General features: G+C 45.7%; 1 protein-coding gene across 2 annotated transcripts in view; it reads right to left on the bottom strand.

The window, feature by feature from the left end:
- The window catches only part of ar (androgen receptor), a 397,247-nt gene that overhangs the window by 37,590 nt on the left and 341,916 nt on the right, over positions 1-17,741 (bottom strand). The window contains exon 5 of one of the 2 annotated variants that reach the window (XM_086000827.1): positions 17,574-17,718. The exons of the other annotated variant lie outside the window; for it this stretch is intronic. Coding sequence (XP_085856953.1) covers positions 17,574-17,718 — 145 coding nt within the window. The remainder of the gene's footprint in view (positions 1-17,573; positions 17,719-17,741) is intronic. 2 annotated transcript variants of the gene reach the window in all.

The raw sequence follows: 17,741 nt of genomic DNA, 5'->3' as shown, positions 1-17,741 counted from the left end.
CTGCGTTTGCTTTTTTCCCCCCTCTCTTTCTCTCTCTCATATGGACCTGGGCTTAAGGAGTAGGGACTTTTACAAACAGTGAGGAAGACTGTAAAATACATCAGGACATAGACAGGTTAGTGGAATAGTCAGAAAGGTGACAGATACAATTTAATGCAGGAAGTGTAAGGCAATGCATTTTGGGAGGAAAAACAAGAAATGGATTCAACTCAATGGAAAGATGCTGAAGGGTGTGCAGAACAGAGAATCCTACAGGTTCAAATACATAATTTTCTGAAAGTGAGTGTGCTGGTAGACAGTGCTCCCTCTAAGCTGCATGCATGCACGGCCACACATTGATCTGCAAGGTACTGCGCGCAGTCTGCGCACAAGCATTGCCATGCGCAGAAATTAACAAGCCGCGAACAACAAGAAAAATTTAGAGGGAACACTGCTGGTAGATAATAAAGCTATAAAAAAAGGCCAATGGCATGGTAGGTTTTATAAATCTTGGGCAGAGAGTACAAGGGGAAAGAGGTTATGATAAATTTCTGCAAGTGAATGGTTAGGCCACAGGTAGGGTACTGGTTACAAATTTTCTTATAGAAAGAACTGCAAGGTTATACCTATCAGGAAAGGAAGAACAGGCTGGGGGTCTCCTCTTTAAAAGAGCAGGCTGAGAGGTGACCTAATAGCAATCTTTAAAATTTTGATAGAGTAGACACAGAGGTCGGAATATTTACCTGGAGATGCGCTGGGGGGTGCGGTAGCGCGCGGGAAGCCCGGAAGTTGCTGCAGCGTTTCGGTCAGTGGCTTTTTAACCCAGACACTGTATTTGCATCTGACTTCTGGGTTTCTCGACCAATGAATGCGAGTGGGCGTGATGACACGCATGGGTCTATTTCAGCTGAGGTATTTAAAGGAACACTGCAATGGTGACATTTGAAGGATTGTGGAGGTGAGAGAAAGATTGGTTGGTGATAAAAATGGATTGCCAACGTTCCAAAGCTGCCCCTCGCTTTAGTGATGCCTCCCTGGACCTCGGAGGTTTTATTCCCTTCTGATGGGAAGGAGCAGCCAGCCTCAGTTACTAAGAAGGCATGGCTGGAGATAGCAGTGGAGATCAGCAGCAGAAGTGCGGTGGCAAGCTCCTGGATACAGTGCAGGAAGAGATTTAATTACCTCATGAGGGCAGAAAAGGTGAGTACAATGCCACATTCAACTACATCCTGATGTGCGCGCCACCCCAACCCCCTCACTCTGAATTCCCAAGCCTACTCCTGCACATCACTCCTCACACCAACGTACCTTGCAGATGCACCCATCCCTCTGTCTATGCACTTCCTCACAACGCCATCTGACAATCTCCCACTGACACTCACCTTCATCTTAATGATTTTTTTTTTATTCGTTTATGGGATGTGAGCGTCGTTGGCATTTATTGCCCATCCCTAATTGCCCTCGAGAAGGGGGTGGTGAACTGCCTTCTTGAACCGCTGCAGTCCATGTGGTGAAGGTACTCCCAACAGTGCTGTTAGGTAGGGAGTTCCAGGATTTTGACCCAGCAACAATGAAGGATTGGCGATATACTTCTAAGTCAGAATGATGTGTGACTTGGCGGTGGTGGTGTGCCCATGTGCCTGCTGCCATGTCCTCCTAGGTGGAAGAGGTTGCGGGTTTGGGAGTTGCTGCAGTGCATCTATGTCATGCCTCTCCCTCATAGTCACCCTCTACAGATATTGACCATCCATCCGTTCCACTCATTCCATGACTCTCCCTCAAAGGTCACTTGTTTCCCTCCTTGCAGGAGAAGAGAGCACAGAACACCAGAGAGAGGTAGAGAACAGGAGGTGGCCCTCCAGTCACAGCAACGCTCACAGCTGCAGAGGAGACACTTGAAATAAGTGGAGTGTCGGCATGCATGGCAGTGAAAGATGGAGAGACATGGAGCTCCCAGCTTCCTGGTGACAGAATTAATTATCACACAGCCACATGGCATACAACAGTCACTCATGTTGACTTGATATCAGCAGCCAGTGAAATATGATCATGTGTATGTCAACTTAAAACATTCTTACCGCGACGGTTCTAATTCAAGGGGGAAAAATTCGGTTGGTTTGCGCCTCCTGTTAGCGCCTTAAGAGTGCGCTAATGGGGTGCAAAGCAACCAGCGCCCGGGCGCGGTGATGTTTGCGCCGCTCGCGAAACTGACCAGACATATTGCGCCTGCAGATCTTGACGTCAGTTGAGTGTGCAACGCCCCGGACCGGATATTGAGTGGCGCCCCCTGCCTTACCACCTGCTGCTAGCAACGACAGGTTGAGGGGAGCGTTTTGCAGTCGGGAAGGGACTGGGGGAGCACTATTTAAAGGCGACCGCTTCCTGCCTTTTTTTGTCGGCGACATTTTTGCACCACGCATTCTGAGAGAGAGAGACTTCTGGAAATATTCAATGCTGTGTTGAAGAGTTTTGGGTACTGAGCTGCACTTTACAGGTTCATTTTGATTTGATCTACCTTGCATTGATTTAGAAGAGACTATGGGGGGCTGCACTCAGATCTTTCCCTGGGCCTCTCCATTGTTCTTTCCAGCAGATATGATGTACAGGTCTCTCCAGGCCGAGATTCAAGGCTGCAATGAGCAGGGTGTGGATGGAGAGCAAGATCGCCCCTCCCCTTTAAGAACTGGCTGGCGCCAGTGTGTCTGTGTTCCATTGCTGACTGACATCACGAGCTTCGCCAGCGCTCTGAGATAGCACCTCACTCCTTGGCGTTAGCACCTTAAGAGAGGTGTGTAGCGCCTGATTTAGCGCTCCAATCACCTTCAGGGGCGATAGAAGCCAAGTTTGCAGTCGGAGGCGATAAATAGCGTCAGGTGCTAAACTTTGCGCCCGGCCGATAATTGCGCCCCAAACGGGGCGATACCGAATTTCTCCCACCATGTCTTTAATCTCCCACAGGCTCATCAAGTGTCCAACAGGCAGTGGAGCCAGAGGAGGAAGACTCCTCAGAGGAGGCTGCTAACTGTGAGGGTGCACAGTGACAGGACATATGCACACCATGCACTAACTCAGATACACATACATTGGTGGGACCATCAAGGCAGATAGTTGTGTTGTCACCTGGTGTCTCACAAATACGTGAGCAAGAGCAGATGGTGGAGACAGGGACAGCAGTGGAGTCCTAGTCGAGGGCACAGCTGGACGCAGATGCTGAACCTCGGGGGCTGTCGACAAAGAGGATGATTCCGGAGGAGCAGCAATAAATGCGTGAGGCTCTGGTGGGATTTCCAGCTGTGATGTGCACACCTGCAGAGAGAATGGAGGAGTCCATCTCAAACATGACTGGTATGATGTCGCAGGCCTTAGCTATGATGTGTTCATCCATGGAAAGGGTGGCCACTTGCATGGAGCATCAAACGAGGCAGTCAAACGAGTGCATGATTGCCCTCATCAACAGCTTGCACACTCTGAATGCCACATTAACTAGGATGGATCAAAAACTAGCCGTGGCCGTTCACTGCCCCACTGATGTACAGCAAAGTTCTCTCCAGCTCATTGTGAGCAGGGAAGTGCGGGTGGGCCACGAGAGGGATGGCGGCGAAAGGGGGCCTAGAAGTGGGGACTATGCTCAAAACACTTCCACTTCTCACCCGTTGCCCCACGCCTCTCAGTCATTGCCCCACATGCTGCCTCCAGTCCCGATGGCCGTCTGCCCATGCACAGATGCAGGTTGGGCAGTCTTTGTCAGGGCCTTCACAGGCTCCAGAACCTAAAGGATGTCAGCCAAGAGCATCTGAGCAGTCAGAGCAGAGAAGTGAGCAGCCTACCTCTATGTCTGCTGAAGCCACAGGGGATGCATGTCGTAGAAGCGGTAGGAATTGGAAGATGAAAGAAATCTAGATGCACAAGGGTGTGCACATGGCTGGTTTAGACATGTCACAATAATAAGTTACTGTATAAGCTTTGATGCACATATAAAATTATTTCTTTGCACCACTTTCCAGTCTTGCCCATTTTTGCCTGCAGCCCACCAACTGGCCTTTTCAGTTCTGATGAATGGTAAGACAAGACTTAAATCTGAACAATGGGTGTCTGTGGAAGGGATCCTTTGCTGATTGCAAGACTGCTTTGCGCTGGGGGATTGGGATAGTGTTGGTGGTGGGGAGGGGTAAGTGTGTTCAGCATGTAGCTGCCAGGGATGGGTGCAGTGGTGCAACCTAACTAAATGTTGCCATGATGAGTCCATCCTGGGCAGCAATGTGCGCTGCTGCTGGTGCTCATCTTATTCCTCATCTGAGGTCCAAGGTGAAACAGCATAAGCGGCACGCATGCTGATCTGATATATGACAGATTGAAAACAGAGATCAGACGCACAAACCTCCAAAGTAGTGAGAGTGACCTCCAATGTAGTTAAAGTTACTGCCAAAATAGAAATCACCTGCAAAGTTGTAGAAATCACCTGCAAAGTTGTAGAAATCACCTGCAAAGTACTCAGAACAAGTGCTGTGAGCAAAAGCCTTTCACTTAGGCAAGGAAGCAGGTGTGAGGTCTCTCTTTGTCTGTCATTTGTTTAACCCCCTCAATTGCCACTGTGCTCCCGCCTTGCTGTCATTGGCAAGGTCAAGGAAGCTTGAGAAACCGTGGACCCACAGTGAAAGTTGAAAACCCCTGTTAAAAAAACCTGTTAACTACCTCTTAATTGCTTTCAATTGGTAACCCGCCTCTCCCGAGGGAGTTTCTTGCACGCTGCCGAACGCGCTCAAGTGAAATGCAGAAGTCGGCGGGTTGGAGCTGGCTTCCCGATGCGGTCAGTTTCAACGTTTTTACTACCCACCCGCTCCCAAACCCACTCGCAAAAATCCCCGCCCCCCCACCTCAGAGAGAGTGTTTCCAGTTGTGGGCAAGAGCAAAACTAGAGGCTAGAGAGTGGTGAGAATGTGGAACTTGCTACCACAGGGAGTCGTTGAGTCGAATAGTATAGATGCATTTAAGAGGGAGCTAGGTAAGCATATGAGGGAGAAGGGAAGAGAGAGTTATGCTGATAGAGTTAGATGAGGAAGGATGGATGGAGGCTCGCGTGGAGCATAAAATGTTGGCATGGTTGGTCTGAATGGCCTGTTTCTGTGCTGTATATTCTATGTAATTCTATGTAAAGGATATTAAAGTCATGGGGAACATAGAGATAGATTCACCAGGTTGATTGATACCAGGGATGAAAAACAATAGATATGAGCAGAGACTTGACATATTGGGAAGGACTATTTCTACTGGAACTGATATGGCGAAGAGGGGATTCAATTGTGATTTTGTAAATTATGAAGAGTTACGATAGGGTGAATAGGGAAATGCTAATTCCTCTGATTGGGAATCAGTGGAGAGGTCATCAAGTTAAAATTGTCGCCAAGAGAATGAGGAGAGAGATTAGGGGCTGGATTTTACCAGCACTGAGGAGGCGAGACTGCTGGGAAAATGGGAAAAATTGGGAGTGGGTCCCAACCCGCCTCCGAACCATCTTCCCGGGAGGCGGGTCCCCTAATTGCGCAGGGACCCATCTCCTCGAGGCGGGAAGGGGGATTAGAGCCAATTAATTGCCTGTTAACAGGTACTTAACAGGCAGTTAAGAGGCTTTTCACCATTTTACGCCTGCTGATGTGGGCTTCCTAATGTCGGGAAACCCCGCCAGGGTCAGCGAGGCGAGCAGTGGGTCTGCGGGGGTGAGAGGGGTCGAAATGTCAGCTGTAGAGGGGAGTGATGGGTGCAAGTGTGGACAGTTAAGTTTGAGAGGTGAGTGTAAAGTGTTGGAAAAGGTTCCCTTACTTTTGTTTCTTTCTGCAGGCCTTTGAGGATCCGGAGGTGCCTCGTCTCAACGGCAGGGATGACAGAATGGCTGCTGCATTCTCAGATGCAGCAGCCATCTGCTTTCTGCTGAGGAGAGGGGTCTTGGAGAGCCTGTGTGCAAGGTCTCACCTTAGAACAGAGATTGTCAGTGTTTGACAGCTTCACAGAGCTGTCAAACGCTGACATTTCTTCTTTCAGGAAGTCTTGACAGATAGCACATCAGATATTGACGTGCTCTGTCAGTGACTTCCTCCCTAATTGGCCTGCTGAGCCCGCAGGGCGGGCTTAACAAGGTCAATCAGGGGAAAATCCCTCTGATTGGTCAAACGATGGAGGCAGGACATTGGCACGACAAGCAGCAGTCCTGCCTCCAACTCGTCTCCATTGAGAAAATCCAGCCCTGTGTTTTCTGATGATGTCACCGAGGGATAATTTGTAGACAAATAAGAGGGAGTGAAGGATACTTGGGGGGCTCTAGAGGTAATGGTGCAGGGGCAGGAAGAGAAGCAATTGCTGGAGGTGTTCCGGCTACGATCAGGTAAGTAAGACTGGAGAGAAGCAAGTCCCAATGAGCTGGACCACGAAGGAGAGGCATTGAATGAGGATGGCGTTGTCGACCATCTCAGAGAGGTCAAGAACAATGATGAGGGATGGTGCACCATGGTCACAGTCAGAGGATGTCATTTATGATATTTGACTTAGGACCATTTCAGTGCTGTTGCGGGGAGGAAACCTGACTGGAAAGTTTCGTACATGGAGCTGCGGGAAATATAGGCATGAATTTAGGAGATGACAACACAGTCAAGGAGAGGAAAGGAAGGTTTTAGATGAGGTGGTAGCCTGCAAGGACATAAAGGTCAAGGATATGTAGTTTGAGGAGAGGGTGATGACAACGGTTTTGAAAGGGAGGGGAAGAGTACCCGTGGAGAGGGAACCACTTACAAATTGTTACAATATTAACTAGTATGGGGGGGCGGTGCAGGAAGGGAAGCTTGGCAGTTAGCTGTTTAGCGAGAATGGCATGTAGGGAGTGTCATAAATCTCATCATCGAGAAACTACCTATGAAATAACACTGGACGACCAGCTGGTGGCGCCGTCCAAGGAGTATAAATACTCGGGTGTGGGCCCCAGCCCTCCAGGGACATTTTGTAAGACAAGGAACTAGTGAAGTACAACTAGACCTCCATGTTCTGAAACAAGTTGATTAAAGCCTTGCTTTATGCTCAAACCAAGTGCGTGGTGAGTTTTATTACGTCAGGGAGCATGAGGTGGGTCTCATGGACAAGAGGAGTTCGGAGAGGGCTTGAGGGGAGATAGTAGAGAAACTAGTGAAAGACAAGGGTTTAGGGCTAGGATGGGGAAGTTGGCTTAATTGGAAAAGGGAAGGGGGATGCAGAAGAACGGATGATCTCAATCTTAGTGACAAAGAAGTCCATGAGCTCCTCGCACAATTTGTTGGAGGCGAGAGCGGAGGGGGCGGGAATAGGGGTTTAAGGAGATTGTTGGTAGTAAAGGCAAACTAAAAAAAACCTAAAAGGCTCTTTAAGCTAACCAAAACAATTTAGTTTGCTAAGACTCTAAGGCCTAGAAATTCAGTATAGCCACGTTTGGGGCGCTACAGCCGGGCATTCGCTAAATTTAGCACCCCCTTCGCCGATATTCAGTTGCATCGCCCCAAGAGGTTGCTGCTGCGCTAAAGCAGGCGATGCATGACTATCATAAGGCGCTAAGCCGGCGTGCTGAGGCGCTAACACCGAGGGCGGGCGCAGCGCAGGGAGTTTCTGAATGAAGGCAGACACGCTGGCGCCGGTCAGCTCTTAAAGGGGGAGGGTCGACTTGTTTGGCTGCCATGCCCTGCACACTGCAGCCCTGAAGCAAGGCCTGACCATTGCTGGTTCATCAGTTTTACGCCCTGGAGCATGGGGAAGCCCGCTATTCTTCCAAATCCCATTGCACGCTCTTGCTGCTTGTCCAGGGTCATGGGGAAGGAGATGTACTGACGTCTCCTTCTGAAAAGGGCATTGTTCACCTGGCGGATGCAGCAATGAACCGCGAACTGGGAGATGTTGGCAATGTCCCCAGTAGCGGATTGGAAGGAGCCGGTGGCATAGAAGTTGAGAGCCACCGTCACCTTCACTGCCACTGACAGAAACGTCCTGCTCCTCAGATGTGGCTGCAGATCTCTGCGATGCAGGTGGCAGATCTCAGTGACCACCTCCCTTCTGAATCGCAGCCTCCGAACACACTGCTCCTCAGACATGTTCAGATATGAGAACTGCTGGCGGTAGACCCTGGGTGGGGAAGGCCTCCTGTGCAGACGCCTGTTGGCCCTTCTCCGTCTGGCCATGACTGGCACTCTCTCACGGCGTCTCTGATCCCTTTGAATGCAATGCAGAAAGCCAACGTTTCTACCCATTGCAGCCCCCATTAAATCTGGCGACTCAAGGCTATGGCACTGAAAGTGAAATCCAAGTGCAAAGCTCTGGCCTGAAGCCAGAAGTACCTGTGCGAGCGCTGAGTCAAAGCAGAAAGCTCTCTGCCTTTGTCTCTCTCCAAATATCCGTCTCTCACACAGAAGGATTGGAGCAAAATGGCTGCCATTTATACTGCAGGAGGAGTCCCCTTTAATTAGCGCCCCCCTCGCCCTGCAGCAACAGGGAACCGTTCCCCTCTACCAGTCGCTAGGGGCGCCAGGCGCACATTAGGCCGGCGCCACTGAATTTCTGGTTCGGGGCGCACCAAGGGCGTTGCACCATGAAATGACATCAGGATCTGCGCACGCAGCTGAGCGGGCGCTGCGGTTTTGCGCCGGAGCTAAATCTTAACTGAAGTTCGCGAGAGGCGCAGATCGCGCCGCGCCCGGGCGCTAGCCGCTTAGCGTCCCACATCTCGCCCTTTTAAGGCGCTAGCGGCTGGCTCTAACAACTGAATTTCTAGGCCTAAAATAGTTCATAGTATATATTTGTGTAGTATATAATCAGGTTAAGTGTCTCCAAATTTAGTAGTTGCTTCATTTGCATTCATATGAAAGCTTACCTTATGCTTGCAGGTAACAGCCTAGAGATGTGAGCTGGCTGGCACAATCTGTGGCAAGGAATGATCCCTGCGCCAGAACGGGTAGGCCCAAGGCACAGTCAATATTGGGATTTGGGCCTCAATTTCATGATACCGGTGAACTGTAGATAGCTGCTGGGTGTCTCCAAGCAGCTCGTTGGCAGAGAGGATTTCAGTTTCTGGCCGCTGCATCACTGGCAGTGGTCCTCAGGTTGGTCCTGGGAGAGGGGTGGGTGGAGGCAATAGGGAGAGGGGCAATCAAGATAGGGAAGGGAATGATTGGGAGGGGTCCAGGAACGGTCTTCAGCACTGAAGTGGACCCAGGAGGACATTTCTGTGCCTCGCGGCTTCACATTCAGGTTTTTTAAAATGTAATCTTTTCAGTGGCCGTCTCCAGCAGTCTCTTTAAGGGCCGCTGGTTACGCTGCATGTAGACCACGCAAAGGGGGCTTCAAACAGACATTAGGCTGCCTATTTGCATCTTTTTCTGCCTTTACCAGTATGGCAGGCAGTCCACTTCCGGCATGTAATAAGTCAGTGTGCCCACCCGTCATATTGGATACTTACGCGCCTGTTTAGTGCCTGAAAAACACCCGCGGCTCCATTGAACTTTTTGGTCAATGTATTTTGAGAACTTGGTAGCACTTGAGGGTAAACTTTAGGTCTGTAAGGTTGAGATTAGACTGGTTCCGTTTGTGGAACACTTTGTGCTTTCTTTACAGTCAGGGAGTTTTTGCCACATGGCTCATACATCCAACTTGGATGCATGGGTATACATGCCTGTGCCTACAAAAAGCTGCTCACTGATTAGAATCACAGAATCGTTACAGCACTGCAGGAAACCATTGGGCCCGTTGAGCCCGTACTGGTTCTCTGCAAGAGGACTTCAGCTAGTCCCAATCCACCACCCTTTCCCCGTAGCCCTGCAATTTTTTTCCCCTTCAGGTACTTATCCAATTCCCTTTTGAAAGCCACGATTGAATCTGCCTCCACCATCCTTTCAGGCAGTGCATCCCAAATCATAACCAGTCGCTGCGTAAACAAGTTTTTCCTCATGTCACCTTTGGATCTTCTGCCAATCACCTTAAATCTGTGTCCTCTGGTTCTTGACCCTCCGCCAATGGAAACAGTTTCTATCTACTCTTTCTAGACCCCTCATGATTTTGAACACCTCTATCAAATTTCCTCTCAATCTTCTATGCTCTAACGAGAACAGCCTCAGCTTCTCCAGTCTATCCACGTAACTGAAGTCCCTCATCCCTGGAATCATTCTTGTAAATCTTTTCTGCACCCTCTCTAAAGCCTTCACATCCTTCGTAAAGTGTGGTGCCCAGCATTGGACACAATACTCTAGTTGTGGCCGAACCAGTGTTTTATAAAGGTTCATCATAACTTCCTTGCTTTTGTACTCTATGCCTCTATTTATAAAGCCCAGGATCCCGTATGCTTTTTTAATCGCTTTCTCAACCTGCCCTGCCACCTTCAACCATTTGTGCACATATACCCCCAGGTCTTGGTTCATGCACCCCCTTTAGAATTGTACCCTTTAGTTTATAATGGCTCCCTTCACTCTTCCTACTAAAATGTATCACTTCACACTTTTCTGCGTTAAACTTCATGATGGAGAGTGAAGTAGTTGACTCAGAGACTAGGGTCCTGAATTTAAATAAAGGAAACTACGATGGTATGAGGCGCGAGTTATCTAGGATGGATTGGGGAACGTTACTTAAAGGGTTGACGGTGGATAGGCAATGGCAAACATTTAAAGATTGCATGGATGAACTACAGAATTTGTTCATCCCTGTCTGGCATAAAAATAAAACAAAAAAGGTGGCGCAACTGTGGCTAACAAGGGAAATTAGGGATAGCATAAGATCCAAGGAGAGGACATATAAATTGGTCAGAAAAAGCAGCAAACCTGAGGCTTGGGAGCAGTTTAGGATTCAGCAAAGGAGGACAAAAGGATTAATTAAGAGGGGGAAGAGTATGAGAGTAAGCTTGCAGAGAACATAAAAACTGACTGTAAAAGCTTCTATAGATATGTGAAGTCAAGCGTAGGTCCCTTGCAGTCAGAATCAGGGGAAGTTATAATGGGGAACAAAGAAATGGCAGACCAATTAAATACATATTTTGGTTCTGTCTTCACAAAGGAGGACACAAATAACCTCCCAGAGATGTCGGGGAACATACGGTCTAATGAGAGGGAGGAACTGAATGAAATCAGTATTTGTAGGGAAATGGGGTTAGGGAAATTGACGGGATTGAAGGCCGATAAATCCCCAGGGCCTGATAATCTACATCCTAGGGTACTTAATGAAGTGGCCCTAGAAATAGTAGATGCATTGCTGGTCATCTTCCAAAATTCTATAGACTCTGGCACAGTTCCCATGGATTGGAGGGTAGCTAATGTAACCCCACTATTTAAAAAAGGTGGTAGAGAGAAAACGGGGAATTATAGACCGGTAAGCCTGACATCGGTAGTGGGGAAAATGCTAGAGTCCATTATAAAAGATGTAATAGCAGAGCACTTGGAAAACAGTGACAGGATCGGACAAAGTCAACATGGATTTACAAAAAGTAAATTGTGCTTGACTAATGTACTGGAATTTTTTGAGGATGTAACTGGTAGAATAGATAAGGGAGAACCAGTGGATGTGGTGTATTTGGACTTTCAGAAGGCTTTCGATAAGGTCCCGCATAAGAGATTAGCGTGCAAAGTTAAAGCACATGGGATTGGGGGTAAGGTACTGACTTGGATAGAGAACTGGTTGGCAGACAGGAAGCAAAGAGTTGGAATAAACGGGTCTTTTTCCGAGTGGCAGGCAGTGACTAGTGGGGTACCGCAGGGATCGGTGCCAGGACCCCAGCTATTCACAATATATTAATGATCTGGACGAGGGAACTAGATGTAATATCTCCAAGTTTGCAGACGACACAAAGCTGGGTGGGCGTGTGTGCTGTGAGGAGGATACAGAGAAACTCCAGTATGATTTGGACAGGTTGGGTGATTGGGCAGATGCAATATAATGTGGATAAATGCAAGGTTATCCACTTTGGTGGCAAAAACAGGAAGGCAGATTATTATCTGAACGGGAATAGATTGGGAGAAGGAGAAGTGCAACGAGACCTGGGTATCCTTGTGCACCAGTCGCTGAAGGTAAGCATGCAGGTGCAGCAGGCGGTTAAGAAGGCAAATGGTATGTTGGCCTTCATAGCGAGAGGATTCGAGTACAGGAGCAAGGATGTCTTGCTGCAGTTGTACAGGGCCTTGGTGAGACCACACCTTATGTATTGTGTGCAGTTTTGGTCGCCTTATCTGAGGAAGGATGTTTATGCCATGGAGGGAGTGCAGCGAAGATTCACCAGACTGATACCTGGGATGGCAGGAATGACGTATGAGGAGAGATTGGGTCGATTGGGCTTATATTCGCTGGAGTTTAGAAGAATGAGAGGGCTTCTCATTGAAACCTATAAAATTCTAACAGGACTAGACAGACTAGATGCAGGAAGGATGTTCACGATGGTGGGGGAGTCCAGAACCAGGAGTCACAGTCTAAGGATAAGCCATTTAGGACAGCGATGAGGAGGAATTTCTTCACCCAGAGAGTGGTGAACCTGTGGAATTCTCTACCACATAAGGCAGTTGAGGCCAATTCATTAAATATATTCACAAAGGAGTTGGATATATTTCTTAAGGCTAAAGGGATCAAGGGATATGGGGAGAAAGCAGGGACAGGGTACTGAATTTGGATGATCAGCCATGATCTCATTAAATGGTGGAGCAGGCTCAAGGGGCCGAATGGCCTACTCCTGCTCCTATCTTCTATGTTTCATCTGCCACGTGTCTGCCCATTCCACCAGCCTCTCTATGTCCTCTTGAAGTCTATCCCTCTCCTCCCCACTGTTCACTATACTTCCAAGTTTTGTGTCATCTGCAAATTTTGAAATAGTGCCCTGTACACCCAAGTCCAAATCATTAATATATATTAAGAGGAGCAGTGGTCCTATTACTGACCCATTCTCGCATATTGGTGTTTTTTTTTTCCTATTTTCTTTCTATATTTCTCACTCTGGTACTCTAAGCCTGTGTCTCTGTTATTTTATTACTGTGTCTGTCAGTCTTACTCTTTCTTTATGCTTCTCTGTTATTCTCTTCCTGTGTTCATTTTATTTCTGTGTCTGTCTCTTATTCGGTGGTGATCTCTGCCAACTGCATTCTTTTGTTTCAGTGATCTATAATGGTACCCTTTCCCCCCCAGTGATTTCTTTAGTATCACACAAATTACCACAGCTGTGGGAGCTAGGACCAGAGCTGCAGAAGGGTACAAGATGGAGAGTGGGGAGTAGCCTAAGCTGGCACCAGATGGCAGGGGCCTTGTAAGAATGTGCATGTCCTTTGTCTTCTATGCATATTTTCATCATATTGGATTTAAGCTGCCGTCTGTAACACTGGAGGCGGTATCCTAGTTGCAGTTTTTAATTTTGTGTGGGGAGGACACATTGGAATAAGTGGAAGATTGAATGGTGATGTTTTTTCGTGAATTGTCTATATTTTATGTCAAGATTATCTTTAGGGATACACAGGAATGTACATGACAGTAAAAGAACACCGTGGTAAATCTGACTGGTCTCAAATTTTAAAAAATACCACCTAATACTTTATCTTTCACACCCCTGTGGGTAGGAGAGATCTGGGTGGGTGATAAACTGTCATGGCAACTACGTGAGAATTATATTTTTGCTGCAATTTGATTGCGCAGATATTTTTGCGCAGATATTTTTGTGCAGAAGTTTTTGGGGGGGGAGCAAGAAGGGTTTATGCAATATTATTGATCAACCAAAGTGGAAATTAAACAATTGAAAAGTAGAACACAAAGACCTAACCAGAGAGTAAGATGAAATTTGACAGATTGACATTTCAAAGAAAACATTCATGATGGACATTACAGTTATAATGTTCACTAAGGCAACATTTTTCATTAGACAGAATCAATCTCTGGACATGATCTGAACATTCTAAACCTATGCCAACATGAAGAAAATAGCTTGATGCATATTATTGATATAGTTCTATTGTTGGCAGTGGTGAGATAAAAGTTAGTAACCTGTCAGTAGCATCATGTCTGATTGTCAATGCTTTCAGTTAGCTAGCACTATTTTACATTTCATTTGGACTGCACCTAAGAGTGTGTGACACTCAGTACTTAGGGAGGTGCTACATTGTTAGAGGTGTTGTCTTTTGAATTAGACGTTAAACCAGGGCCGCTGCTCAGGTGGATGTAAAAGATTCTGTGGCACTAAAAGGAAAAAAGGGAGCTCTTCTGGTCCTAGCCAAGATTCTTCCTTGAACCAACAGTACCAAAAACAAATCATCACATCATTCATCCATTTGCTGTTTGTGGGACCTTGTGTGCAGATTGGCTGCCATGTTAGCCTACACAATAGCAAATACAACAAACGCAATCCATTGATTGTGTAGTGCTATGGCATGTCTGAAGGCACTATATAAATGCAAGTTCTTTCTTTTATTATCAGTGATGGTGATTGGGCCATTGCATTGTACACAGTGATTACAGCCATTGGTAGAAGTTGGTGCAGGCATTCTGGTCCTGAAACCTTTTGGGACACAATTCCAGCAGTTAAGCCAGGATCACAACCACTGGTGCCCTCTAGTATTGAACCCACGAGAGTTTGTCACATTTCAGTATAGTGGCTTAGCCCCCAGCTCCCTTGGTTTATCTGTGAACTTTGTTTTTCTTTGTTTTATTGCTCTTTGTTAGCTGTTTCTATGACTGCTTTAGAAACACATAACTGACTTGGTGGCAGTGTATTTGAAAGAACACTACATGCTGCTGGGCTTGAAAACAGGCTTTGCAGTTTTGCTTTTTTTGTATCCTAAAAAGAAAGTAACGAGCTCTTTTTTTCCTAAAGAGCTTTAGCTGATGCTAATTGAGCTCCATTATCCGAGTCCTAAAAGAGAAACCTGAAAGATAAAACTATGCTGATGAAAACTGAATAATTATAATTGCGCCAATTGTAGAAACTGTGATGGACCTATTTATCCTAACCTACAAATAGATCTGACTCAGTTCAATATTGAGAAATGCAATAATTGGAAGACAAAATACAATCTTTCAGGGAAAAATCTTTTGGGGAAAACAAACTGATGTAATTGCGCTTGTTCTTGATAAAATATGGCAATAAGAGACCACAATGTAACATCACCCATCTCAAATGTCATGGCTTTGCAGTGTTGCTTTTTATGTATGTGCCCTAATAAAGGAAGCAATTAGTTCTTTTTCTTCTAAAGTGCCTTGGCTGATGCTAATTGGGCTCAAACATCCGAGTCCTAAAAGAGAAACCTGAAAGATAAACTGCACTGCTGAAAACTAGTAATTGTGCCAAGTGTAGAAACCGTGAAGGACTATTTATCCTAACCTACAAACTGTGGTAAGATTGAAGAACTGACCCAATTCAATATTGGGAAATGCAATGCTGGAAGACAAAAGACAATCCTTCAGATGGGGAAAAACAAACTGATGCATTTGCGCTTGTGCTTGCTAAAATGTGAATAGAGACCACATGCAACATCACTCATCTCTTATCATGATGCCATTTTATATGGCTGCTGAAATACATTGTTTTCTTGCAACAAATTAAGCTAAGCTTGCCTCTTATGGTGCACGCAGATTGCTAATTTTTTTTTTTAACATTTCAGCCTGTAGCATGGTTTTTCAGGGGCTTTTGAGCTGGTTTGAAGTTGCAGCCCCTGATATTTGCAAAGCTGCTGCTCTGGGAAGCTCCCCATAATTAACGTCACTGTAATGGCCTAGCAAGGATGGAGTCCTTATTTTTTGCTTAAATAAAATTGATGTTTTTAAAAAAAATAATCAAACAAATCTGGAATGATAGTACGGGGGGGGGGGGGGGGTGGGGGGGAGATTCTGTGATTTGGCGCTTCTGATTAATGAATGGCGAATCATGGACTGCGTACTTGCAGTTTTTCTGATGTGTTTCTTGTAAGCGCCACTCCCCACTGGGAGCACTGGATCATGAATTCCCCCTCCTAGAGCTTCCATTCCCTTTAAGCTAGTTTTGAGCCATACAATCACAAATACACATTAGCATATTTTATAAAAAGTTATGAAGCCATTTTTTGGCACCTCACATCCATAAAATGGACAAAGTAGCTACAGTAACTTGTGTTCAAGCTCACAAATACATGTGGGTACCATTCCAAGGGAAACTAGCAAATTCACATTAAATCACAAAGGAAATACATAAAACCTGCTCAGATATTGATATACTGTAAGTTGATTTAACCAAACAAACTGGAGCAATTTGCGCAGTGGCCTTCCCGAGTAAGTTTCATTCCTCCCACATTTTTTCTTTTGATTCAAAATTGTACAGTGGCTTACATATTGGTGCATTTGTACTTTTTCTTAAACTTATTAAATTGTCATCATTGTTTTGCCCCAAAAGTAACTGTAGATCCTGTTCCCTTGCTGGACTTGTATCCAATGGAGCCACACATCTATTGTCAAATTGAAACGATTAGATGTAATAAAAACAACTTTGCAACAGAAAAGGCTTTATCCTTATGCATGATTTGTCCATATCTCAGCTAAAAATGAGCTATGGATAAACGACGAGGCCAAAAAGGCCCCTTCCCACGCAATATTTCAGAACCTTGAGATGCTTCCAAAATGCTGGGCAGATGAGGGGGAAAAAATAGCTGCAACATTTTATGGGCGTATTCGCAAAGTGTACAACTCAAGAAAGTCAAAAATGGCATTTCATAATTGGCGCATGTTAAACAACAAAAACTACATTTTAAACAGTTTAACATTTTAATGACAAAGATTAACACAAACATAACATAATAGCAGTAATAACACAATTTTTAAATAGAAGTAAAATCCACACAGAATTCCCCATAACAATAGTTAAATTGACACATATTTGCATAATTTGTAGACATTTGACAATTAAGTCGGCAACTGTCTTTTAAACCTCAACTGAGAAAGCAGACTAGTTCAGAGTCCCATGATCAATGGTACCCAATGATAACTGTGGAGGAATTAAATTTCCTATCTTCCCCTCAACCTGTATGAGGAACACATGAAAATCATCTGACTTAGGTACAAGACAGAATCATTCTGCTCCAACAAACTTCTACTTTTGTAGATGTCTGAAGGAAGTACCTAGCAACACTGCCAATTTTGAAGTATTCCGTTTTCTTTAAAAATGCATTTAATCTAACAATGAGTCAATAATATAGAATCAGTAGTATCACAATTTCTTAAGGTATAGTGCATTAAAAACATTTTTTTTTAGCTTGGTCTGTCAAGCCTATCATTTGCCATTAGTTTTAATGTGCCCAACAATATTAAGAGTTGATGTATTCTCAAAAGTAACAAGCAGTTCCCTTAAGGCATGGACAGGATACAAGAGTTTCAGCACTACTGGAAGCCGCAACAAACTTCAGGCTTGAAATTAGAGCAGACCCAGCATCAGTGATAGGTTTGGAGTCAAGCATGTATGAGCCAGGTTCCTTATTCAAGGAGGGGAAGACTACCACAGCCAAAAAGTAATTTTTAGGATTTACTGGTTGAATATTTAACATGAATTGCTTATAAATGATGTAATTTTAACCTGAGTCAGTGCATAGCACACTCCTACCAGAAATATGTTCACTTACTCATTAAATACCAAGTCTGGTGCAAAGTAGAGCATTCTGGAATTCACAATTCTATAGGACCTCCATCCCATTGCGAAGACCATAACTGCCATCCACGAATACTGTATGAGACTCATTTGGTCATCCACATGTAAATTGCGAAAACCTGCAGACAAGGAGTACTTGTAC

Source organism: Somniosus microcephalus, chromosome 1 (assembly GCF_052327205.1).
Source record: "Somniosus microcephalus isolate GS21.2 chromosome 1, FLI_Smic_1.0, whole genome shotgun sequence".
Lineage (NCBI taxonomy): Eukaryota > Metazoa > Chordata > Chondrichthyes > Squaliformes > Somniosidae > Somniosus > Somniosus microcephalus.
The sequence above is the reverse complement of the archived record's forward strand: the minus strand, read 5'-3'. Positions and strand labels throughout refer to the sequence as shown.